This window comes from Macrotis lagotis, chromosome 1 (assembly GCF_037893015.1).
Source record: "Macrotis lagotis isolate mMagLag1 chromosome 1, bilby.v1.9.chrom.fasta, whole genome shotgun sequence".
NCBI classification, from domain to species: Eukaryota; Metazoa; Chordata; class Mammalia; order Peramelemorphia; family Peramelidae; genus Macrotis; species Macrotis lagotis.
In genome coordinates this window covers 833,547,579-833,575,535 of record NC_133658.1, presented here as the reverse complement: position 1 = coordinate 833,575,535, position 27,957 = coordinate 833,547,579, and the positions used below count along the sequence as shown (strand labels likewise).

The window sequence follows — 27,957 nt, the reverse complement described above, 5'->3', positions numbered from 1 at the left end:
CAACCTGGATGAAAGAGAAGAGTATTAAACATAGCAAAATTAAGTGAAAGCAGAAAATGATTTCATCTTGTCTTGAACTGTAATTATTAGTTAAGTAGGTTTATAGGTACATGATTCCTTTCTATTTGTTTTTACTACCTTGTCCAGAGAATGATGTATGTTTTGAATGATTTTTTTTTTTACAAAATTTAAGTTTATCATGAGGCAGGTAGGTAGTGCAGTGGATAAGAGTAATTAGCCCTCAGACATGCACTAGCAGTGTGACCCTGGGCATGTCACTTAACCCTGTTTGCCTCAGTTTGCTCATCTGTAAAATGAGCTGAGAAAGAAACCACATCTTTGCCAAGAAAATACTGAATAGGGTCACAAAGAGTTGGACATAACTGAAAAAAAGGTTGAACAACAATAAAAGCTTGTCATGGTCAGGTTGAAGAAAATAAACAAAATTACAAAAATTATATGAAAGAGTAGTTTAAATGCAATGCATCCTTTAACATCTTTCTGAGAACTCTCTAGCTTTTTGTTAAGGAAAAAAGTCCTGTATTTTCTTGTCCTCAGTTTGGGAGAATTGTCTAGAGAAGAATGTCAAGATATAATATTTTATTCAAGAATGAATACTGAAATGAGTTAAACATAAATAGGAATAATTAGGAAAGGGAAGAGTATGGATGTAATATTCTAATGAAAAATTTAAAAGGGCTCAGGCTGTATTCTTTTTAAACATGCGATCTGAGTTAAGTTTTAAACTTCCTGAAAATATAATTTATATTTAGGAAGGAAAATTCAATGAAATTAAATATAAAACTGTCATTAATGAAAATTTTCCTCAAAAAACCAATACAAAAACCAAGTGCTGTGGCAATCATTAGTCACATATTTAAAAATACCACTTTGAGAACAATTAAAAATGTGCAAGCTTAATTTCAAATTACCATTGCTTAGAAAACATGTTTCTTATGTAATTATCTTTTAAATGACTATTTTGAAATTATTATCTTAAAAATAGAAGTTATTATGATGTAAAGAGATATCCAAGGTTAGAAGACCTACACAATATTTAGAAAACTGAATATTGTAGCAAAACTTGGACACTGATGTTTATAACAATTCTTAATGAATTTGATTAAAGGAAAGATTTCAAAAAACTTAGTCCAACAGGAATACTTCATACAAAATTGAAATAATGTTACCATATTAATTCTTTTTGACTATTAGTTTTTCTAACAAATTTATTGCAAAATTTCACTCGCTACAATCTATGACATTTAAACATTTCCAATTATCTTTTAAGTATGCATGTGCATGATTAAAACCAGATACATATAAGAAAACATTTGTGTATGGGAAAGTGATAAGTAAAGAGTTGTTTTGAACATTCCCAATAGTATCATTTACTTCTACACCTACTTTTAAAAAGTTGTTTGCTCTATAATTACCTCCCAAAAGAATTGAATTTTTTTTTTAGGTTTTTGCAAGGCAAATGGGGTTAAGTGGCTTGCCCAAGGCCACACAGCTAGGTAATTATTAAGTGTCTGAGACCAGATTTGAACCCAGGTACTCCTGACTCCGAAGCCGGTGCTTTATCCACTATGCCACCTAGCCGCCTTTTGTTTTCTTTAAGGAAAAAAAAAAGAACGACAGGCTTATATTAATTTTATTTAATATTTAATTTCAAATAAAATGGCAATGGTACATATTAATACCCTCAGTGAATGTAAATAACCTAATTTTTTTTTCGCGTGTTTATAGGCTTCCAGATACCAGTCAAATATTGAAGTCGTATAAAAAGTAGGTCTTTGCCCATCTGTAGCCAACTCCAAAATGGGACCAGCTTAGAACCTGTAATTAAAGAAGGATTTGAAATAAAATAATTCAAATATTTACTGAAGGGCAAATTAGTTTAAAAATACACTAGAAAGTCAAGCAATTAATCTTACTCATCTATTTAAATCGTGATCAAACTTTAAATGTATTCACATTTAAATCAAATGAAATAACTGGAAGGCAAAATCTAGAAACAAAATGAAACTAGGATGTTTATGGGAAACAGAGTTTAGGTTTAATAATGATATATAACGAGATAGTGTCATATAGTACAGAGCACTGGTTTGGAGTTAAAGAACCTAAGTCTGAATCCTGGCTTTGCCACTTATTTCTTATTTCTATTCAAGTGACTGAAGTCTCAGTAATTCCATTTCTGAAGTGAAATTGTATTAAGTGATCTCTAAGCTTCCTTCTAAATCCTATGCTCCATAAGACAATACACTTGGTTACTGGAGAAGCAACAATTACATATAAAATATAGGGAAAATAAACTAAAAGAGAGGTTACAAAAAAAGGATTCTTAGTTTTTTAAAGTACTTTCTTTAAACTTTGCAATTAAGATGAGGATTACTTCCCTCACTCTGTAGATGAGTAAACTTCAGTTGGGGGAAAGGGAAAAGGAATATTCATGCCTAAAAAGTGAAAATATTAGATTATGAATACGTCTCTCTCATCTCCCAATCTCCTACTCTTTCTATTATACCCAACTACCAGGTTAAACTACAGCTTGTCACACCACAAATAATCTAAATGTAAGACATCATGCAAAACAATTCATCCATTATAAATTAATATTAGTCCCGTATTTATAGATGTTCGAAAACTGTTGGCATAAAGTCAATTAACAGTATATTTCATGTTTAAAGCACATCTTCTCCCACCATTGTGATATATGCAGTAGAACTCTGAACATTTTACTCTCATTCCATGTAATTAAATGTTATCTCCATTTTATAAATGAGAAAACCAAGGCACCTGAAGTAAAATGTAATGTAAGTAATTCATTGTCCAAGGAATGCAAGTGGGTAAAGACATTTATTTCTGGAGTCTCCTGCCACTTCCAGTAACCTTCCTTATTGTCTACAGGTAGAGCTATGATGTGCAAGTGACAGATGTTCACCCAACAGCTTTCTCACTCAGTCTTTGAGAAGAGTCCCTGACTGTGTAGTTTCCCAGGCCGAGAGAGAGAGAACAATAATTCTTTTGCACACAGGCAGAAGGGGAAGTATTTGCCCACAAGGCAAATGGGGGGAGTGGGAGGGGGGAGTTCCTGATTCATAGTCTCCTAATTAGAGGAGGGAAAAATTTCCTAAGCAATATGATCCCATGATTTAGCCTTGTAGCAGAGAAAGGAGGTTTTCTAGGACACTGTCAGTCATGCACATTACCTGGAGAGCAACTACAAATTGCCAACGTGTCTGTCACTGCTGCTGCATCGAGACACTACAGCAACAAAATGAGGGAGCATAAGACCTCTCCTAGTACCTTGCAAAATTTGGACAATACAAGTAGAAGAGAAGAGATTTGACTGTCTAGGAGCCACAAAATATTTGCTTGTGAAATCCAGAAGAGGTTCTGTTGTGTCTCAAAAAGACATTGGAGGACCCTATTGGAAGATTACGGATTCATTGGAATACTGGAACTCTGTCCTGCTGACAACCCCTAGTTTCATTCTTTTAGAAGAGAAATGATTTTTAAGAGCTTTCTTTGTTAACAAACTTCTTTGAGTTCTCTTACATTTTCTGAAGGGTGAAGTAAAGGCTATTCTACACTTGTTCTATTACCTTGAGTGCTTGTGTGGAAGCTAGGGACTCTCTTTATCCAGGAAAAACCAGTCATGATGTATATTTAGAAACTTTCCAGCAAATCTTTTGCTTGGAGGCAGTATGGGCTAAAGAGAAAAGGGTGAGCCCTCTTGAGATCACATTGTCCATCTGAGCAGAATGGGTTATAAAGGTTACATGACCAAGGGCTACATTTTGTATTTCATTTTTAATATATATAATACATTGGCTTATTTGTGGATGTGATTTTTCCACTATGAAATTCAAATAGTGTCTGGCCAGTAGGAGGCACTTAATAAACACTCATTAAACTGAATTGAAAAGTATGGGTAATGAAAACACACCTCTACTTCTCCTTTAATTCTTTAAAACAGGGATTAGTTCAAACCTAAGTTAAGAGATCTGTTTTAGAACAGTCTGGGGAGGCAGAGTCTGATTTTAGAAATCTATAATCTGGAGAATTTTATGTTGATAGTTTTAATTCTTAGACTGAACAGACTTCCAGATATGGAATTAATTCAGTGGCTGGGTAAGATATGGAATGGAATGAGGAGAAAGGTAACATTCAGGCATTCATTCGTCTTGTTTGTTGTCTTATAAGCTTTAAAGGAGACACAGCCTACAAAGACAGCTAATGTCAGAACTTGTGCCAAACCAAAGACACATTTAAAATTACCAGCTTGTATATAGTTATACATTAAGGTAATGGAGGGCCGGCTGGGCACTCTTATCTGATAAATAGTATACCGCTATAAACAAAATCACCATAGCCTAGAATATTTATGGACTGAGGAGCAGTATGGTCTAAAGGATAGAGGACTTCAGTTGGGTAAAAATAGTTCTTTTGACACAAAATGGCTAAAGGGGCATGGATTTTTTAATTCCCTCTAAGTATTAGGTACATAAAAGATGTCCATTAAATATCTCTAGATATTTAGACAATGTTAAGAAAAAGCAATATCTATCTTCAAGGATTCTAAAGCTATTTTTGCTATTTTTTTTTTTAGGTTTTTTGGGGGGCAAGGCAATGTGGTTAAGTGACTTGCCCAAGGTCACACAGCTAGTTAATTAGTAAATATCTGAGGCTAGATTTGAACTCTAGTCCTCCTGACTCCAGAGCTGGTACTCTATTCACTGCACCACCTAGCTGCCCCTATTTTTCTAACTTTTGACAAGTATGGTATCTTTTCTGCTATCTAATGAACAGATTATGTTTATTGAATCTCTTGGAAGTCTCTTGGCTAAGAAAGTGCACCTTTCCTACTGCTAAGGGAGAGAAGCAGAAGCTGGAAATACTATGGCAGAAAAGGTATATCTTTTTTATGGAGTGGAACAGGGAAAGGAAGGCATCTTAGAATTTTGTTTTGACTTGGGCTGATTTCAGATCAGTTATCATATGAGCAATTCACTTACCTTCAATTTCAGTCCAGTTGACAGCAACTTCTGCTATAGGAATTTTAAAAAACTGTGCAATATAAAGAAGTTCTACATCAAATGCCCTGAAAGATAAATTTTAAAAAAGTCAGCTGTAATTAATTCTCTTCTCATAATTAAAACTAGCTTGTAAAGCAACTGTGCAGTTGATGTGACGGTCAGACCCATTAAAAATGAAATTAATAAAAAACTAGCTATGAAGGGGAAAAATTGACTTGAAGGATGTGACTGTTGGGAGCCAAGATGGCGATGTGAAGGCAAGAATTCCTAGAAACTTGTTCCCCCCCAAAACTCCAAAAACTATCAAAGTATGACAAAATTTAGAAGGGCAGAAACCAAAGAAAGACTGAGTGATACAATTTCCCAGTCCAAGACAACTTAGTCTGTTCCACTGGGACCAGGGGTTGGAAAAAGCCACAGCACAGCAGGGTCCAGTGCCTAGATTTCTGGGGACACCTGGGTCTGTGGCAGAGGGGGCAGTTTCCAGGCCTCCTGGCCCAGGGATTACTGGGAACAGCTTAAAGGAGTGGTGAGAGAACTCTGTCACACCAGAGTGAGTATGGAGCAAGCGCCAGTCTCAGAGCAGCCATGCAGTCAGAACCTGCAACGGGAATTGGGGAAGCCAGCCTGTACCTCCACAGCATAGCCCACAGATGGTAAGGGGGTCAGGGAGAAACTGCAGAGGTCTCTCTGCTCTCCCTGGGGAAGAATTCAGCTATTTGCCCATACTCAGATCCAGATTGCAGTCTGGGCCCCCACAACACCATAGCTGAGCAGGGACCATCTTCACAGCTCCAGGGCAGAGGGGAGGGCCTGAATACATGCAAGAGAGCAGTCAGAGCCTCTCATAAGACTTTGGAGGAATTAAAGTCACTGTGGGTTGTCCCCCAAACCTCCCAAAAGCCTTGAAAGTACAGTAAATCAGCCACAGATTGAGGAAATGAGCAAACAAAAGAAGAATCTGACCATAGGAAATTATTTTGGTCCCATGGAAGATTCAGAAGATGGCAAAATTGAAGCCTCTGTACCCAAAACCTCCAAGAGAAATAGAAAATGGACTCAGGCTATGGATGAGCTAAAAAAAAAAAGACTTTGAAAAGCAATTAAGGGAGGAAAAATGAGAGCAATACAGATAAATCATGAAAACCAAATCAACAGCTTTGTGAAAGAAATGCAAAAAAATATGTTAAAACCAGTTTAGGCTAAATGGAAAAAGCAACACAAAAAGCAAATGAGAAGAATACCTTAAAAAGCAGAATTGGCCAGCTGGAAAAGGAGATAAAAAAGGTCTCTGAAGAAAATACCTCCTTCAAATGCAGAATGGAACTAAAGGAAGCTGGATGACTTTGCAAGAAATCAGGAAGAAATACAAACAAAAATTAGAAGAAAATGTGAAATATCTCATTGGAAAAATAAACAACCCTAAAAACAGATCCAAGAGAGAAAATTTAAAAATTATTAGGCTACCTGAAAGCCACAACTAGGAAATGAGCCTAGACTACATTTTTCATGAAATAATACAGCAAAACTGTTCTGAGATCCTAGAAGCAGAGGGTAAAATAGAAACTGAGGGACTTCACTGATCACCTCCTAAAAGAAATCCCAAAAGAAAAACTTCCAGTAATATTATAGCCAAACTTCAAAACTCCCAAGTCAAAGAGAAAAATACTAAAAACTGCCAGAAACAATTCAACTACCATGGTGCTATAGTCAGGATTACACAATATTTGGCAGCATCGACATTAAGGGCTCCTAGGGTTTGGAATATGATATTTCAGAAGGCAAAAGACCTTGGTTTACAATCAAGAATCAACAACCCAGCAAAAGTGAACATCCTCTTTCAGGGGAAAAGATGGACTTTCAATGAAACAGAGAACTTTCAAGCTTTCCTACTGAAACAACCAGAGCTAAACAGAAAGTTTGATCTCCAAGTACAAGCCTCAGGTGAACCACAGAGTGGGTGGATAAGGACTAATTACATGGAACTTAATGATGTTGAAGTGTTTGTATTCCTGCATGGGAAGAAGATATTGATAACTCATATGAACTTTCTCATTTATAAGAGCGGTTAGAAGGAGCATATATAGACAAAGCACAGGAAGGAACTGAATATAATGGTATAATATAGTGTGAGGATGGAGTTAATGGGTGATAAAGGAAAGTACAGGGGGGAAGGGAAAGGAGAGGAAGAAGGGGCTGAGATATTTCACATAAGAGTCAAGAAAAAGCTTTTTCAATAGAGTGGAACAAGGGAAGGCAAGGGGAATGAGTGAGCCTTCATTCTCATCAGAAATGGCTCAGAGAAGAAATAACATACACACTTAATAGGGTATAGAAATCTATCTTACCCCTAGAGAAAAATGAAAGGAAAGTGATGGGATAAGGGGAAACAGAGGGAGGGAAATGGGGAATAAGTGATAGAAGAAAGGGAAGATCGTGGGAGAGGGTATTCAGTTACAACACACTTTTGAACAGGGACAGGGTGAAAGGAGAGAGAGAATAGAATAAATGAGAGTGGGGATGAATAAAGCGGAGGGAAATACATCTAGAAATAGCAACTGTGGAAGAATATTAAAGTAACTTCTTTGGTGGAAGGCAACTCATCCCAGAGATAGAGCCACTGGAATCTGAACACAGACTGAAGTACACATTTTTTTCTCTCTCACTATTCTTGAGGTTTCTCATTAATTGTAAAAATATAAAATAAATAAACCAAAAAAAAAAAAAAAAAGGATGTGACTGTTGAAGATTCAGTTATAGGAGAAACTGAGAGTGTAATTTAGTAATCAGAGCATTTGAAGAATATGATGGGGGGGGTCTTAAACTCAGGCCTATTATTTTAAAGAATGTTTTCACCCAAATCATCTGAGACAATCACCAATCCTAACTTTAAGATGTACAGGTGGAGCTGTGAGTCTTTCATGTATAAACAATAATCTAAAATTGAAGACCTGACAGCAAAGAAGCTCCCAAACAGAAGGCTCACAGTCTGGAGCCTCTCATGTAAATTTCTTCTGCCACTACTCAGAGAATCAAGGTTTCTCCTTATAAGTGATGATCTGGGTTCCATGACTGATGGGATCCTCTTCCCTATTGTGGCAGCAAGATGGAGCAATGGATAGAATAAGAAGCCTGTAGTAAGACCTGAATTCAAATGTAACTTGGGCTTCTCCTAGCTGTGTGAACGTGGGTAAGTTAAGTCACTTATCCTGACTTAGCTCCCCCCATTTCTGTAAAAGGTGGATGATAACAGCACCTAATTCATCACAGTGACTAGGCACAGAGGGCCCTTTTTAAATGATAGTTCCCTTGCCCTTACTGCTATGGTGTATCTATAATACTGTCCATACAAAAATAGTCAGAGCACAACTATGGGTTGGAAGCTAGGTGTAACTGCACAGGTAGGTAATCCTACTGCAGCTTTACTGAGAGAAGCAAATACATCAAAAAAGGCTTTGCACGCTTCTTGTCCCCCTTCCTAGTTTGTTATTTCCCCATTCCTGGTGAAACTTTCTTGTGGTTTTCCTAATCTCTGAAGACAAATATATCTACCCTGCACTGAAGCAGAGATGTTCAGAAGCACTTCCTCTCATGTTGTTTTCTTGCCTCTTGCCACTGAATGTCACCTGTTCGTAAGTGCACGGTTCATGATCCAAATGAATGATAACATATTCTTTACTCTCCCTTTAAAAATTATGTTCTAAAAGAAACAGCCTTCTTCCTGTCTCTACTCTCTTACATTTCTTCAGGTGGCAGAAGTTTCTACCCACACTCCCGCTAGGTCTCAATACATATTAAAAAAAAAATAATAAAGTGATGCTTAATGACTCTGGCCCCAAGAGGCTGGTTTTAGTCTCAATCTACACAGGATGTAGATCTCTTCCCTTTTGCCCCTGCTCAAATTCTAATTATGTAACTAACCTCAAAATGAGGTAGATGGATAATTCAGAATCAAAGTTATTTTAGGCTCACTTAACTAGATATTTAAATAGGATAAGTAAAGGTATTAAGAAGATAGAATCATCTAAATCAAGAGGGCGCTTTGTGTTTTCCAAAAGAAAATAGAAAAACTTCTCTGTTAAATAGGATTGACAATCCTGAAGGAAGGAAACCCAACATTAAGCCTTTATGTTTCACCCTGAACTCTCTCCATTATTCCTTTGTTTTTTGTTTCATAAGAGCACACTACAAGAGAAGTGATAGTTGTTGGAATAAGATAGCTTTTCTGATAGCTGAATTACTTGAACAGGATTTTCAGTATTAAATAACTTTCTAAGTACTGCATTGTGCAAGAACCTAGTTAGTCAAATCTTTACCTTATCAGATATGAAAAGTGACTCAAATCAAGAATTATTCGAGGAAACTGGAATCAACTTGTGAAAATACTCAATCATGCTATACATTTTATTATGTTTTTTGTTATTAGAGACAGCATGTCATATTGGAGAGGGGCCTTGCAGTAGATAAGTTTCAGTTTAGGGCAGCTAGTTAGTGCAGTGGATAGAGCACTGGCCTAGGAGTCAGGAGGACAGGGGTCCGAATCCAGTCTCAGACACTACTAGCTGTGTGGCCTTGGGCAAGTCATTTAACCCTGATTGTCTCACATCTGGGGCCATCTCCAGTTGTCCTGATCATATTTGGCCACTGGACCCAGACAGCTCTGAAGGAGAAAGTGAGGCTGATGACTTAACACAGCACCCCCTCAACTGAAATCCATTTCCTAAGTTTGTCATGGCATCACTTCCTCTGATGTCATGGTCTTCTAAGAATGAAGGAAAAGCGTTAGTGATATTATGCTTCAGTTTAAGTCCTTCTTCTGACATACACTGATTTTGAACCAGTGCAGGATTTTGAAGGACTAAAACAAAGACTGGGACATTTATTAGTAAAATATATGGTATACTTGTAATATACCCTATTATTTTGAAAAAACTGTAAAGAAACTCTAAATGGACACAAAACTATTTAGTTTTAATCACATTTTTTTTTAAAAATGGAGGGAATGTACAGAAAATATATGACAATTTCAATGGATGAAAGAAAAGCTTTTGACAAAAACTAGTACCCATTCCTATTAAAAATACTAGGAAGTATAGGAATAAATGGAGCTTTTCTTAAAATAATAAATAGTATCAGTCTAAAACCACCAGAAAGTTTTATCTGTAATGGGAATAAGCCAGCTTTCTCAGTAAGATCAGGGGTGAAACAAGGATGTCCATTATCACCACTACTATTCAATAGTGTGCTAAGAAATGTTAATTTTAGCAATAAGAGAAGGAAAAAGAAAAGAAACTAAAGCAATTAGATTAGGTAAAAAGGAAACAAAATATCACTTCTGTGGATGATAAGATGGTATATTAGAAAATCCTAGAGAATAAACTAAAAATTCATTTGAAATAATTAACAACTTTAGCAGAGTGGCAGGATATAAAATAAACCCACATAAATCATCAGCATTTCTATATATTACCAACAAAGCTCAGCAAGAAGATATAGACAGAAAAATTTCATTTAAGGCAACAGTAGGCAAAATAAAGTATTTGTGAGTCTACCTACCAAGACAAAAACCAGGAACTATGTGAACATAATTACAAAAAATTATTTCATACAAATAAAGTCAGATCTAAACAACTGGAAAAATATCAATTGCTCCTGGATAGGCTGAGGTAATATAATAAAAATGACAATTCCATCTAAATTAATTTACTTATTCTGTGTCATACCAATCAAATTACCAAAAAATTATTAGTTAGAAAAAATAATAAAATTCATCTGAAGAACAAACGCTCAACAATAACAAGGAAATTAATAAAAAAAAATGCAAAGTAAAGTGGTCTAGCTGAACCCAATCTAAAACTTCATTATAAAATGGCAATCTTCAAAACTATTTGCTATTGGCTAAAAAATAGAGTGAAAGATCAGTGAGATAGATCAGATACATAAAGAGTTGTCCTTTATCCTCGAAATAGATTGTGATATGTGATGGCATGACATGGCTCTCACTTTCTCCTCCAGAATCATCTGGGTCCAGTGCCTAGATCTCCAGGTACACCAGACACAGTAGTAAATGATTATAGTACTCTACATTTTGATAAACCCAAAGACTCCAGCTTCTGGGACTCACTATTTGACAAAAACTGCTGGGAAAAGTGTGGTAGAAATTGGGCACAGACCAACATCTCATACTGTACCAAGAGAAAGTCATAGTACATCATTTCAACATTAAGGGTGGTACCATAAGCCAATTAGGAGAACAGGGAATAGTTTACCTGTCAGATCTATGGAGAAGGGAAGAATTTATGAGCAAACAAGAGATAGAGAACATTACAGAATGCAAAATGGATAATTTTGATTGCATTAAGGTAAAAATTTTTTGAACAAAGAAAAACAATACAACCAAGATTAGAGGCAAAGCAGAAAGATGGGGGAAAATATTTAGAGCAAGTGTTTCTAATAAAGGACTCATTTCTCAAAAATACTGAACTGAATCAAAATTTATAAGAATATAAATTAATCCCCAGTTGATAAAAGGTCAAAGGATATAAACAGGCAGTTTTCAGATGAGAAATTCAAACTACTGATAATCATATAAAAATGATCCAAATTAATATTGATTAGGGAAATGTAAATTAAAAGAACTTTGAGATACTACCTAACACATATCAGATTGGTTAATATGACAGAAAAAGAAAATGACAAATTTTGGAGATGTGAAAAAATTGGGACCTTAATGCATTGGTGGTGGAGTTATGAATTAATCCAACCTGGAGAACTATTTGGAACTATTCCCAAAGGGCAATCCAACTGTGCATATCCTTTGATTCAGCAACTACCAGGGCTGTATTCCAAAGAAATCATAAAAGAGGGAAAAAGACCTATATGTATAAAAAGATTCAAAGTAGCTCTTTTTTGTGGTGGTAAAGAACTGGACATGTCCATCAAAAGGGGGATAGTTAAACAAATTGTGGTATATGAATGTAATAAAATACTATTATGCTATAAGAAATGACCAGGCAGGTTTCAGAAAAACCTGGAAAGGTCTACATTAACCAATGTTGAGTGAAGTGAGAAGAAAAAGAACATTATACACAGCAACAGTGTAATGATCAACTTATCGCTTCCCAGCTATAATATCCCTGATACAATGATCTAATTCAATTCCAAAAGACTCATTATGGAAAATATTATCCACCTAAAGAAAATAAACTATGGAGCCTGAATGCAGATCAAAGCATACTATTTTCACTTTTTTTTGAGGCTTTACTCTTTTGTTTAGTTTCTTCTTTTACAACATGACTAATGTGGAAATATGTTTACATGACTACACATGCATAACCAATGAGATTGGTTGCCATCTTGGGGGTGGAGGGGAGAGTGAGGGGGAAAACAAATCTAAAACTCAAAATCTTATAAAAGATGAATTTTAAAAACTATCTTTACATGTAATTGAAAAAATAAAATACTTATTACCAAAAAAATGGAGAAGAATGGAAAAAGATACCTTTCACATTTAAGAATTCCTAAGCTAATTAAGAAAAGAGATGTCCATAGAAAATAAAATGGCTAATTTTCATTATATGAAATCAAAAAGTTTTTGCATAAACAACACCAATGTACTAAAATTACAATGAAAGCAATTATTTGGGAAAAGAATCTTTAACTGATATCTTATTGTCTGATCTTGTTATCTCTTATACTTTGTTTCTTCTTCCTTAAGGATATGATTTCTCTCTCATCACACTCAATTTGGATCAGTGTATACCATGAAAACAATGTAAAGACTGACAAATTGCCTTCTGTAGGGGGTGGGGGAGGGAAGTAAGATTAGGGGAAAATTGTGAAACTCAAAATAAATAAAACCTTTAACGAAAAAAAAAGAAAAGAATCTTTATAGAAAATATTTTTGATAAAGTTCTAATAGCCAACAGAGAAAATTAAGGAAAATATCGAAGATAAAAGTTATTCTGATAAATGTTAAAAAGATAAATATGGGGCAGCTAGGAAGCACAGTAGATAGAGTACTAGGCCTTGGAGTCAGGAGAATCTGAGTTCAAATTCGACCTAAGACACTTAATAATTGCCTAGCTGTGTAACCTTGGGCAACTCACTTAATTCCACTGCCTTGCAAAAAAACTGAAAAAAAAGATATAAACATGCAGTTTTCAAAAGAAAAAATGCAACATGTAAAAGAATCTTAATAAAAAAACCCAGAATCACAAATGAAAATAAAAATGGTAAATTAAAAAAATACTAAGATTTCACACCTCATATTAGATGACAAAAGACAAAAATCTCAAATTCTGGAAAAGTTTTAGGCAAATTAGAATAATGAATTGTTGGTAGAATTATAAATTGATACAACAATTCTGGTAAACAGTTTAGAACTATACTCAATCTTTGGCCCACTACTGGGAAAATAACCCCCCAAAAGTCAATAGGATACAATATAAAATACTTATAACAGTACTCTACGTGGCAGTAAAGAACTTGAAACAAAGCAGGTAATTATCAAAAGGGAACCAAAGGAATAAACTGTTATATGAAGGTATCAGAACATTACCATGCCATAAGAAATGACAAATATGAATGTTAATTGTTTTTTGGGGTCCACATGCATCCTGGAATCTTTGCTAGGAGATTAAAACTACCAAATATGCTACCTCTTTAGAAGAAATTAAAAACTTCCCTAATTGCATAAGGAAAAGCTAAGACATATGACATATCCTTTAGAGATGTTACCAAGTTAACTTGCTGGGTTTAAACAAACATTATCCTGGAAGTATCCTGTGGCTACCTTTGAGAATTAACTTTTCTACAATTCTAGGCTTTTCTACAGGTCTACAGTTTTATACTACCCCATTCTCTCTAATTAGAAAATCTATGCTTCTTTAAGTAATGTAAGTGCTTAGCTGCCTAACGCTATTCCACCTTAACTTCAAAACATTTCTGTTGAAAAATCAAGTCCAGGTTTATAAGTTATACTGTGTAGGAATACTTTGGGAAAAGTATGCAAAAACAGATCATGACATTTTCTTTTACAAAAGAATCAGGACAAAATAATGCTAAGAAAGAACAAGGATTTTGAAGTTCTAGGGACTTAATCACAGTGAAATAAAATACATTTTTTCCCCCACTTTTTCTATGTTTAAGAGAAGAATTAATAAGTTTTCAAATTAAAAACCTTACGAGCAAAAAATGCTTTGACTAAGGGTTTATTAACACAAAATCAGTGATTCTCCATTTAGTTTCTTTAATTCTATTTTTTTAAAAGGCAATGGGCTTAAGTGACTTGCCCAAAGTCACACAGCTAGGTAATTATTAAGTGTCTGAGACCAGATTTGAACTTGGGTCCCCCTGTGCTCTCTCTACTGCACCACCCAGCTGCCCCTCTCCATTTAGTTTTAAAGGAAATACTACTGAATGCTATCAAGAGATGGGACACAGCAGACTTTTGAAGAAAAGGGCACTGACTAGACATCTTTTGATTTTTACTGATCCCAAATGATTAAAATACAGGACAAAAAAAAAACCATACACACCAATGTAGACCATAAAGAAAAGGAAAAAACTGTTCTAATAAATGCTATTTTTTTCCTCCTGTTTACAAAAATTGAATATGAAAGAAAAAAATCTACATAAAAAAGCCAATTTCATCATATTTTTTATTGAGCATAACTAGTTTTACATTTCAAGGAAAAAACAACTCCTCAAAAATGAAAACACTATTTCCTATTACTAAAGTCTTGCTTTTAAACTACAAAGAACAAGTTTCTTGGCCCATCTGCATATAGCAGTTGAATGAATAACTTCAGGTCTAGGAGAAGGAGCTTCCTTTCAAGTGTGGTTTCTTATAATTATGTTTACTGGTTTCATATTTCATAGAGATTATTCATATCAGTGATTCTTTTTCTATTCCACACAGTAACAACAAATGTGTGATCAAGGAAAAATGTGCCATTTTTTTTAAACAAAGAATTTAAATAGCTCTGGATCCTAATGATCTTTTTAATTCTGAACAAAGATTTCTCCAAAGTAACTTCATTTTTTCTGGTGTGGCATTTGTTTCTCTGGAAACAAGTGCTGAAAACTGGTGGAGACTACTAAGTAATTAGAATCTGGATAAGTTTCAGTGACCAAGGCAAAGAGACTGATGATATTATATAAATTGAAGAAACTAAATGTTCTCACTAAACTAAAGGTTCTCACTTTTAAAAAGGATAATTATCATTTTATAACAATGTTAAGGAAAACTTTATAAATGCTAAGAGTCTTTTAATCTAAAGAAAATATTTATAGTAACTGAAGTATGGAACTGGGAATAAGCATTCTTTTTAACAGTCAATGACATGATTATTAAAATAAAAGTGTCCATATTTTTTTAATAAATTAACAGATAAGAATTTAATCATAAATTAGTCATAGAGGTATATTACCAAATACATTTTTAAGTATCTTGCACTCCTCAAAAATGTATATTTCTAAATGTGAAAATTTCTGTAACACACATGGAATAAAAGTATTTATTTGGAAAGAAACAGAGAAAGTGGTCATTCTTAGAAGGTTCTATAAGGTTATATAACAAATGAATTTATGATAGGGTCATAATTTTTAGGGAGAAGACACCTATCAGATCATTAACTCTATTTTTAGATGAGAAACCTGAAGCACAAGGTTTTTAACTGACTTATCCAGAGTCATACAAGCAATGAATGGCAGAGTAAGAATTTAAATACAGACTCCTTGACTCCAAATGTACTGAGTTTTGGCATACCAGGGGGCAAAGTGGATTGATTGTACATTGGACCTGGATTCAGCAAGGCTTGAGTTCAAATCCTGACTAAGACACAAGACAAAAAGCATACATATACACACCAAAGTAGACCATAAAGGAAAGGAAAAAACTATTTTTGATGAATGGTTCTAATTTTTTTCCCCCTCCTGTTTACTCCTGAAAGGAAAAAAAAAATCCTCATATTCTTGCTAGCTGTGTGATCCTGGGCAAATTACTTGGTTTCCTAATCTGTAAAGTGGAGATAATAATACCATCTATTTACCAGGGTTGTTGTAAAGATAAAATGAGAGAATAATTTATACAAGGTTTTATAAATATTAAAGTGCTAAATAAACATTATTATTATTATGACTTTTTATTTTCATTGTTTCTTTAAAAAAAAGACAAAGAATGTACTGATGGGAAGAGGCAGTGTGAGTCTTATTTTTATATGTTCAAATTAAGATTACTTTTCAATAGATAAGATGTAGGCTTCTATAAATCTGTATAATGGAATTTTAATATCTTTGAAAATAATTTTCATGCTTTAAACTAGGATATAATAAATACAATGGAAATGTAATGACTCAAACTGGATTATTTATATATATGTATGTATATGTATACAAACACACAGACACACACACACACAATTTTTTGAAAGTCTGTACATGCAGTTATTTTTTATTTTTTAGGTTTTTGCAAGGCAAATGGGGTTAAGTGGCTTGCCCAAGGCCACACAGCTAGGTAATTATTAAGTGTCTGAGACTGGATTTGAACCCAGGTACTCCTGACTCCAGGGCCCATGCTTTATCCATTGCACCACCTAGCCGCCCCTGTACATGCAGTTATAAGAAAAAGATTTAACAATAGACATTGCCGAGTCAGAGAACTTACCATCGCTCAATGTGCAAATTTGTAAATGTCAGCAAGGCTGCTTCTCTAGTTAACAATTTGAAACCACATTGTGTGTCTCTAATTTCTTTGACACAGAGGAACCACACCAGAAAGTGGAATCCATGCATGAGAAGAGTTCGGAAATAGGAACGCTGAAAACAAAGTACAGACACAATTTAGAAGGCATTTGCATTTATTTGTCAAGGTTACTCTAAAGTGGTGGAAAGTATCCGACTTCACATAACTATGTTTTAATTTTGAATTGACTGTGTACACCTAACATATAAACAAAGTTCCATTAGTTTCACTAACAAAACATATCAAAAGGACAGTTTTTAAATTTAATAAAAACAAGCGAGAATGTCTGGAGGCTAAGCCATTGAGCAAGGATAACAAGTTCCTGAGTTATTAATGGTTGAAGGAGGAGAAAAAATACTATAGTACTTCACAAAAGCACAAGTCTCCAGGCAGTCTACCATGAAAAACGGGCTTTAAGTTGCTACAAACAAGAAGTTTGTCACATGCATTTATGATTCCTCTCTGCCTCACAAATTTTTATCAGTCTAAGAGAAAGTTGACAGATATCATGGTAGAATGCAATAATGAGAGATTAACATGGGTAGCCTCCTGCAAAAAGCAGTGGACAAGGAGTGAAGGTCTGATTCCCAATTACAACACCAAGTCATTTAACCTAGGCTTTGGTTTCTTTATAAAATGGGGATAAACAAAATTTGTAATAGTTTCTTTAAGGTCATGGGAACATAGATTTTGAGTTGGAAAGCAACTTAGAAGGAACTGGGTTTGATCCCATCATTTTAAAGGTAAAGGGAATGAACTCCCAGAGATTAGTGATTTGCTCAAAGTCACATAGTAAGGGGGACAGAGTCAGCACTTGAAAAGAGCTTTGAGCCTCAATCCAGCACTCTTTCCACTTCTCTAAGTGGCTTCACATCAAGTCTTTGTAGTGTGGTCCAAGTGAGAATTCTATTTCTTTATCTAGTAGGTCTAAGCAGTCTTTTAACATCTGTCCAAGTTAACTCCAAGAGAGTTTCTAGATGATCTTTAAAAAGCATTCACATGCCAAATGAACAAATCCTCACTGCATAGGATAGGTGAAAATAAATACAAATAGTCTGGTTGTATAGCTTTATGATAAGGTGGCCAAAGTTTTTTTGATCAGTAGCTCACACTAACATGTAAAGCACTGTGCAATTATTAAAGTGCTATGATATTTCTTCTCATTTGATCTTAACAGTCTTGTGATTTGGGTGCTATGATCAGCTCCATGCTACAGTGAGAAGCTAATGACTGCTCAGAGTTACACAGAGATAATACATATCTGAAGCATAAATCAAATTCTGTCTTCATGACTCTATTCCACATTTTATCCCTTAGTCCACCTTGATGCTTTAATAGTAAAATAAATAAATAAGTAAAATAGGTGCTGCTGAAGATGTCTTCTCTTAGCTCCAGAAATTTTCTCTGGTTGTACCCCCATGCCTCATCTCTATCTCCTGACTTCCCTGAATTCCTTAAAATCCCAGTGAAAATTCTTCCTCTAGAGGAAGTCTTTTCCACCTTTCTAAATTCTGGTGCCTTCCTTATTTTCTATTCATCCTGCAGATGGCTTATTTGTACATAACTGTTTGCTGGTTGTTTTTTCCATTAAATTGTTGCCAAAATACCTTTTGTCTCTTTTACACTTCCCATGTTTAGCAGTGTCTGGCACATAATAGATGCTTAATAAATGTTTCTTGAGTAACTAGAAAAAAAAGTGTCACAGAGTAAATAAACTGACTTGACTCTTTCTCTGCTGCTTACAAACATATTCAAGTCTATCCTATATTTAATAAACCTTTACCTAAAGACAAGTATGCCAAGGCACTGCTGGTGGAGCTAAAAATTGATCCAACCATTCTGAAAAAGCAAGTTGAAAAGTTATCTCAAAAATTCACTAATAAATCCTGTGATCCAGCAATACCATCACTGCTAGTGAATACATCAAGAGATCAAACCTCCATGTCAAAAATATTTATAGCTGTCAGAGCAAAGAATTGGAAACAAAATGCATGCCCATTGATTAGGGGAATAAAAGCTAAACATTAATATAAAGTACATTATTGTATTGTAAAAAATAACAAAAGGTATGTATTCAGAGGGACTTGAAAGAATTTATATGAAATAATGCACAGTGAAGAGCATTGAACCAGAACACTCTATACAATGATTACAATACTATGTAAAAAATAATCCCATTAGATTGAACAACTATGATCAATGAAATGACCAATCCAGTCTTGAGGAGACTGATCATGAAGCCTTAGTCCCATTTTCTGACAGGTTTAGAATGAGACAAATATCACATAGAGCTATTACATGGATTTGTTTTTCTCACATCCTCTTATTTGCTACAATGGGATGGGAGTGGGGAGTGGACGGGGGGGGGACCAGGAGAGAATTAAGAGAGAAGACTGGATGGCAATAATGACACAACAACAACAAAGAAAAAGTCAACAAAACATTAAAAGTACACAGAAGAAAATAGACCCAAGTCCAAAATGGGATATAGACAAGTAGGGCAGCATTCAAATTACTGGGTTAAATTTAGTATAGAAAAATCAATAGGCACTTGCTAAATCAGTAAGTGCTTACAACGTATGTGCCAAACACTGTTCTAAGAGCTGATAATACAAAGAAAAGCAGAAGCAGTGCCTGTCCTCAAGAGGTTGTATTCTAACAGTGGAAACAAGTAAATGAATGACAAAAATGCATGGTGTCATATACAATCATTTTTTTCCACTCTTCTATCTACCTAAACCTCAACAACTGGAAGGATGATAGTGCCTCTGACAGTAATAGGGAATTTAAAAAGGAAGAGAATGATTATTTCTGACTTATTTCTTTTCTTGCCTCTCAAGACAATGCTTTCCTCCTACCTTTCTGATCATTTCTTCTCATCTTGTCAGGGTTGTTGATGAGAATTCTGACCTGGGGCCTTTTCTCTTTCTATTCTTTCTCAGATATTGTATTAGTTTCCATGGGTTTAAGAATCATTTTTATGCAGATGATTCCCCAAATCTATACAGCCAACCATAATCACTATCCCAAATTTTAGTCTTGTATTAACTGCCTGTTACATATCTTTTCTGGTATATCTTGTGGGCAGTCCAATGAAATAAACTTAAAACAGACTTCAACGTTCCCCTCTAAACTCATTTCTCCTTGCAATGTCCATTGAGAACACTACCACCTTCCCAGTTTTATTCACAACTTCTGATTCATTCTTTATTCTTGTCTCTTTTTCACATTATTTATCCATCCTCATCATTTAAGCCATTGCTAAGTCTTGATCTTTCTACTTCCACAACACCTCTCACAATTGTCCTCTTCTCCTCTTTTGGATAATCACCACCATGATTTAGGTCCTCATATCTCTTGCCTATACTACTGCACTATATTGTATTACTAGTTCTCCCTGATTCCATTGTTTCTTCTGTCTTTTCTGTCATCTGAAAAGTTACTACAATAATCCTCCCAGGGCACAGGTATGATTATGTCACTAAGTTCAAAAGCTTACATAATGGTCCAATACATTCTAAATGGATGTGACCTTAACATTAAAGTAAAAATTATAAGGGAAGCAGATCATAAACTTTTCACAGCTATGGATAGGAGACATATTCTTAATAAAAAAAAAAAAGAACAGAGGCAATTACAAAACAGATAAATTTGAATAAAGAAAACTGAAAAACTTCACAGACAAAATTAATGCACCTAGGATAAGAAGGGAAGTGGGTGAATGTGAAAAGTATCAAATTTCTCTAAAAAGAATATGGTATTCAAGATATCCAAATGATTAACAAATACACACACACACACACACACACACACACACACACACACACACAGAAGAGTAGCAGCAACCAAAAATAGTCATCAAACTAGCAATAGGTGTTAGGGGATAGTTTACTCCCAAAAAGTTTACAATTCTATTTAATGGAAGAGGAAATCTCCAATTTTAAGGCATACTGTCTATCAGTCTTTCTTAATCAAGTTATCAAGGGTTATTCTTCTGTCTCAAAAGAATTCTCTTGGAGAGCTTCTCCAAAAAAACAACACATACTCTATCACTCTTAAAAGATAAGAAAAAAAAAAGATAAAAAAATTACAATGGCCTGAAGTATATAAATTTTTGAGCAATTTAAGTTGCTTCAATGACAGTTAAGAAGGTATTAGTATTTTTCATATGTAGCTGAATCAAATAAAAATTAAATAGGAGGATATTTATTGTCTGTAGAACATAGATCATTGTATTTTTCTTCTGTAATACATTTGAAACCCCTTTCCCTCCAGGTACCAAGTTAATTTCCTAACTTCTTGAAGTTTATAGAGCCTTCCTAAGATTTCTTATACTATGAAATTAAAGTCAGATACTAAGTAGCAAAGGAAAAGATTCTAGGTTTTGTGCTTTTCATAAAGACTAACACTAAGTTGCTTATATGAAGGCAACACCATGAAAGATAATCACTTGGACATTTAGTTAAACACAAAATACACCATTTAAAATTAAGTAAACATGGCAAGTGTTAGTCCGTACACAAATTATTAGTATCCTATTTTTTCTCTTTCACAATGGTATCTTTGAACTTTAGAAAGTCACCAGATTCTTCAAGGTTTCTTTTAAAAAGAAAAAAAAACATTGTTTCTTAAACTTGAAGGGCTCATTTAATTTCTTGTAGCCTGTATAAATGAAAAGAAATTGTTCTAAGCCACCCTATGAAAGCCTTACCTGAGCTATTGATTCTTTTTCCAGATGAGCTCGAGATCCACAAGCAATAGCCATTTGTTCCTGGTGGGGAAAAAGCAACCAAAAATTCAAAGTATTTTATGTGCAGCTGTTACACAACTTGTAGTCTTAGAGAGTTGTCTGGAGTATCTCTCATCACTGATGAAAATATGAATTCATTCAGCAATATGAATGTTTCGCCATGTGGTGAAGTTGAATTTTTATCATCGATGTTTATTTCATAATAATTTGTTTATTTCAAAATATTCTATCTAATATTATTTAATTTAATAGTTTTAATATATTTAAACAATTCATCATTTTTATATATTTGTATTGCTTTTGCCAAATATTTCCCAATTACATGTAAAATTATTTTAAATTCATTTTTTAAAGTTTCAAGCTTCAATTTTTTCATTCCTCCTCCTTGAAAAGACAAATAATTTGATATCAATTATACATGTGAAATCATATAAAAAACATTGCCAAAGAAAATTCAGATTAAAAAAATAAAACATGAAAAATTAAGTAAAAAAATATGCTTCAATCTGCATTCAGATTTCATCAATTCTCTCTCTGGAGATGGATACTATTCCTTATCAAGGGTCCTTTGGAATTTTCTTGTATCATTGATCAGAGAAACTAAGTCTTTCACAGATGATCACCTTTACAATATTGCTGTTCCTATGTATGATGTTCTGGCTCTGCTCACTCTGCTTTATATCTGTTCATTTAAGTCTTCCCAGACCACTCTGCTTGATATTTCTTATAAGAAAACTTTTTTAGCCATTCCCTAAACGATGGGTATTCTTTCTATTTCCTATTATTTGCCACCACAAAAAGAATTTCTATAAATATTTTTGTACAAATATATCTTTTTCCCTTTTCTTTGAACTCTTTAGGATACAAACCCAGAAGTGATATTGCTAGATCGATTATGCATAATTTTATAGCTTTTGGGTGTGGCTTCAAATTGTTATACAGAATATATAGTGCTTCAATATTTAAGACTTCTTGTATGGGGCAGCCAAATGGCACAGTAGATAGAGCACTGTCCTTGGAATCAAGAGGACTTGAGTTCAAATCTGTCCTCAAACACTAAAAAACTTATGGACTTGTGACCTTGGGCAAGTCACTTAACTCCACTGCCCTACCCCCCCCAAAAAGATTTCTTATATATTTCAGAATGCTTGTAGACTTAAGGAACAGTATTATAATGCTTACCATATAGGAGAATATTGGGACTATGTAAAAGGGTGATTTTACATATATGTATGGATATAGTTTTTACCTATTTGCATTTCTTTTTTGTATCAGCCAACAATATTATGCAGAAAAATACTAGTAAAACTAGGGATCTTCAAAGAACTGTTGTGAGAATCCAATGCAAGAAAGTATATAAAGTGCCTTATAAAGCATAAGGTGCAAAATAGGTGATAATAATGATCATAATAGGTACTGAATCAGGAGTCTAAAGATAGATTTTTCTAAACTTAGGTCTGCTGGGACTCTGATTTTTTTCCTCCTTGAACCTCAGTCAAAAAATTAAAGGTGAACTTTCAGACACCTTCTACCTCTAATATTCTAAAATGAGTTTTTTTTTTCCTTTGGGGATAGAAGGGTGGCTGGTGAGAGTAAGGCAAGAAGTGATTGAGAGAAAACTTTACAGACAGGAAAAATATCATATGATAATATAAAAAGATGTTGTTAACGATGGAATAAGTTTGTAACTCCTACTACTCGTGAGGCTAAGGCTGGTACATCATGAAACCTCTGGAGTTCTGAGAATTGATCACCAAGGTTCACACTAAGACCACTACTGATATAATAAGTATCCCCTCAACAAACAGGGTCCCCAGACTGTCTAGGGAGGGAGGAGCCAATCTAGCCTGGAAATAGAACAGGTCTACACTCTCATGCCAAACAACACAGTAATACTGGGTTGCTATACTTTCAGTTTGAATGAAATGCATAGACCCATTCTCAAAACACTAAAAAACACCCCAATAACAAAACCAACTTCTCTCTCTTCCAGAAATCAATAATAAATTATGTTTAATTTTATAGCAAAGAAAGGTCATATATAGTATCACTAATAGCAGAAATGTGCACATACATTCATTCCCTCCTTCCTCTACTTGATAGTCATATTTTAAAACTCTTTATAGTTTTTTTTTTTTGGGGGGGGGAGAAATATGACTTTTCTAAGCAAAGAATACTAGATGCCACTTAAAACTGTCACCTAAAACCTTTTTTGGACATTTTGTTCAGTTTATCAGTATATCTTATTCCCTGAGCGCTTTTAACATCTCTGTTTTTTTGTATATCAGAAGACTATATGCATTAATTAGACATGGGACTTTATAGAGGAATTTACAATACTGATCTCAATATCAGAGTGGATTAATCTAAAGAGACTAAAAATGATAAGCCAACTCATACTTCTTCACAACTTAAGGACATCCTTGTTCTAAAAACTGTTCCTAAGGAAGTTATGGGGACTTTTCCCACCAAAGAAGTTCAAATCTATTCAAGTCAAATACTTTTGTTAGACTGTGAAATGGGGTATATTCTACATAAAAATACTATATTATTTTTTGAGAAAGAAATGTCTAATTGGAATTTCTCTTTAAAACTCTAATAAAACATCTCATGGATGGTGGTAGGAAAACTGAATCTGGGGGAATAAAGGAAAGAAGGAAATATTCAATGTTCCAAAATAAAAAAACCAAGACCAAAGTACGATTGCTAACAGAATAAATCATGAGTGAAAATCAAATTATGCAAAAATAAAATGGAAAACATGTCTCATGCTGAAATTCATTTTCTTTTTTCTCTGATTATACAATTATCAACTGATAACTGATCAAACTTCTTGAATTAACAAACCTATTAGATGGGAGTACTATTTTTGTTGTTGTTATTCCAAATCTTTGTGACCTCATTTAGGATATTCCTGGAAAAGATATTAAGGATAGTTTGTCATTTCTTTCTCCAGCTGATTTTACAGATGAGAAAACTGAAGTAAAGAGGAGTTAAGTGACTTGCCCAGGGTCTACTAAATGTCTGAGGTTAGATTTGAACTCAAGAAAATGAGCTTCCCTGACTCCAGGATCAGTTTTTTTACACACTGTGTGACCTAACTGCCCTGATCTGTACCAGAAAAGGTGTTACTGATAAGGATGGCAAGCTATATACCACAGTCATTATCATAATAATTATTCAAATTTATTTATTTAACATTTCAATAACCCTAAAAAAGCAACAGTATTGGAGCAGGTGAGCACTGACCCTGTAGTCAGGAGAATCTGAGTTCAAATCTGACTTCAGACACTTAATTACCTAACTGTGTGATCTTGGGCAAGTCACTTAACCGCACTGCCTTGGAAAAACATCAAAAATAGTGATAGTATGATGATTTTATTTGTCATTTTACAGACAGAAAACTAGAGCTCAGAGAGAGATTAAATGACTTAGCTATAGTCAATATATTCACTAAATTATTACTAGAGATGGGACTATTATCAAGAAAAAAGTTTCCCTCAGAAAGTTGCAGATCTACTCTCCCTGAGGGTTTATAAAGACTGGCTAATTATTTGTTGGGAATACTGTGAGAGAGATCCTTGTTTCATGAGGCATTAAATTAGATAACTTCTTGAAATACCTTCCAACTCTAAATTTCTATAATCAACTATCTTTACATGCATACTGCTATCCCGAAATCTATTCAATAAGAACTAGAGAGTCTTAAGTTTGTGTTTTCCTAAAAATTCTCCCATAAGAACTAGTTCTTGGATATCACTGATGACAACAAATAATGAGTATCTAATAAAAAAAATGTGACTTTTTATTTTGGAGAATAATAAGTAGATATTCTGAAAGCAAAATTTCTACTTAAGCACCAGAACTATGTTTTTTAGCATTTTTGATAAAAAATTTTTCTAAGTATTCACAGTTCTAACATAGTCAACAGAAAATAATGTAATTTTTTCTTGAATCAAGGAACCAGTAAGATAAGGGCTATTTGCTTTTGTGCTAGATGGTCCTACACTGATTGCCATGCCTTTTAAACTTTTGTGTTTGGTTTTTCTTTCTCTTTCTTTGTTCTCAGTTGTCCTTGTTTCTTGTCAGAATGTATGATTCAATTGCACAGTCCCCTCCTAAATTAGATGTTTTTAATCTGCTTTTGGTTTAGAAACAAGATAATCAATGTTTTTGAAATTAGAATCCTTAGGTTAAAGAGCTAGAGTCTGAAGGTATCTCAAGGGCCATCTTGCTCCAACCCATTTATTTTACAAATGTGGAAGTTGAGGCCCAGGGAAATGATGTGCCTTGCCTAAAATCAGAGGCAAGATCTGAATCCAGGTTCTCTGACTCCAGATAAGGCTCTTTCTACATTTCCTCTTTCACAGAGAGCTTCAGAAACTCTCAATGACTTATGCGTTTTAGACTTATGGACGTTGTGATTCCGTGTGTGTGTCTGTGTGTGTGTGCACTTATTTTCTGGTTCTGGACTATAATTTACAACAATATAAAGGAACCTTGGATAAAAAACTACTTAATTTAGAAAAATGAATGTAAAGTAAATATGCATTCATTAATAGGTTACATTATATATTATCCAGGAATTGAAAATATGGTACTAAAGTATTTTTAAGAAAAAGAAAATTGATAAGAATTTTTTAAAAAAGTATGAAACTGTAATGTAAAGTCCCTTTCTATAAGTAGGGGTTGTAAAAAGTTCTGTTCAACCTATTTACCATTTAATTTAAAATCTAAAAAAAAAAAAAAAAAGGGAAAAGAACATTTTTTTTGTTAGGTTTTTGCAAGGCAAATGGGGTTAAGTGGCTTGCCCAAGGCCACACAGCTAGGTAATTATTAAGTGTTTGAGACCAGATTTGAACACAGGTACTCCTGACTCCAGGGCTGGTTCTTTATCCATTGCGCCACCTAGCTACCCCGGAAAAGAACATTTTAAAAATAAACTAATTACATACAATTTTGGCCATCAGATCTTAGAAAGTCAATGAGATTTCCAAAAGTGATCAGAATATTTTAATATTAAGTTATAAGATAAGGAGGAATTTTTTTATAGTTACAGTGAAAAATGAAATCCAAGAAAGGAAACAATGACGAAAGACAGTGATAAAAATGTTATAAAAATTCCTGAATTAAGACCTACAAATACAAAATTCTAAGTATGTGATATGTTTAGCCAGCTAGTGCCCTCTAGTGAGCTCACAGAGATGTTCACTAAGCTTAGATATATCATCCATTTATTACTACAGAAGGTAAACTTCCAGAACATAACCCACATATTTTTAAATGTGCGCTACATAATGACAAGGAGGTAAGACAGATTTTTCCACTGGGCTTCTTTGTAGACTTCTACATGAAGCCTTCCTGATTCTACCTGCCCTGCACCAAAAATTACCTTTTACTTGTTTGTATATGTTGCTTCTCTCTCCTATTAGGAATGAAAGCTCCTTGAGGGAAGGTCTTTGTTTATCGAGGAAAGCTCCTTGAGGGAAGGTCTTTGTGTATCGAGGGTCATGATGGTGCCTGGCATCAAGCTGGTGCTTAATAAATGCTTCTTGTTATCACTCAAACTGTGCTTCAAGACCTCTATTAAGAAGGAGGTCATTACCTCATAAGCTGCCTATGAGGAAGCTTCTCCTCACATCAAGTATAACCTTGTCTCTTTGCAACTCCCATCCATTGCTCCTCTTTCTGTTCTATGGAGGATAAGGAGAATAAGTTTAATTTACCTTCCACATGAAAGTCATTAATATACTTGAAGCTAGTTTGCTCTATGACCTGGAAAAGGATCAAAAATTTGGTAGCATTTGACCAATAGAAGCAATTCACTGATTGCTTATCTCTGGTATTAGCAAGTGATTAGTCTCAAGTACTGTTTAATAAGCCTTTTGCTTCTATCCTTCTGGTCCTGATGACAAGCTCCTATCCGTTCCTTTAAAGTCTCAAAGGCTGTCTTTTATCAATGAAGGTAGCATCCTGGCAGCTGATTCCTCAATTACATGTTCAATCCTGGTTCATCTTTGGGTAGGGCCAAAGAAAGGACTGTATGAGCCATGGAATCAAGTAAAAAGATATTTCTTAAAACATTCTTGGAAAAAACATAATATAGAACTGTTTAAAAACAAACTCAACAAAGGTGACAGCATAGTAATTTTACATAGTAAACATTAATAGCTTTGTAAAAGACAAAAGGCAACCAGGTGGAACAGTGGATAGAGCACTGGAGGGATCTGAGTTCAAATCTTGACTCAGATATTTACTAGATGTATGACCCTGGGCAAGTTACTTAATTGGCTACTGTTTGCCTCAGTTTTCCCATCTGTAAAATGAGTTAGAGGAGGAAATGGCAATTCACTCTAGTATCTTTGCCATGACCCCAACTAGGTTAGAGTCAGTTAAGATGGAAATGATTCAATAGTAAG

At 34.4% G+C, this 27,957-nt stretch overlaps 1 protein-coding gene across 1 annotated transcript in view; it reads right to left on the bottom strand.

Moving 5' to 3' along the window:
- Positions 1-1,643: 1,643 nt before the first annotated feature.
- Positions 1,644-27,957, bottom strand: part of ALG5 (ALG5 dolichyl-phosphate beta-glucosyltransferase) — a 48,602-nt gene continuing 22,288 nt past the window's right edge. The window contains exons 7-10 of the mRNA XM_074217272.1: positions 21,500-21,559; positions 16,711-16,862; positions 5,022-5,107; positions 1,644-1,839 (exon numbers count right to left, since the gene is read on the bottom strand). Coding sequence (XP_074073373.1) covers positions 1,724-1,839; positions 5,022-5,107; positions 16,711-16,862; positions 21,500-21,559 — 414 coding nt within the window. The 3' untranslated portion in view covers positions 1,644-1,723. The remainder of the gene's footprint in view (positions 1,840-5,021; positions 5,108-16,710; positions 16,863-21,499; positions 21,560-27,957) is intronic.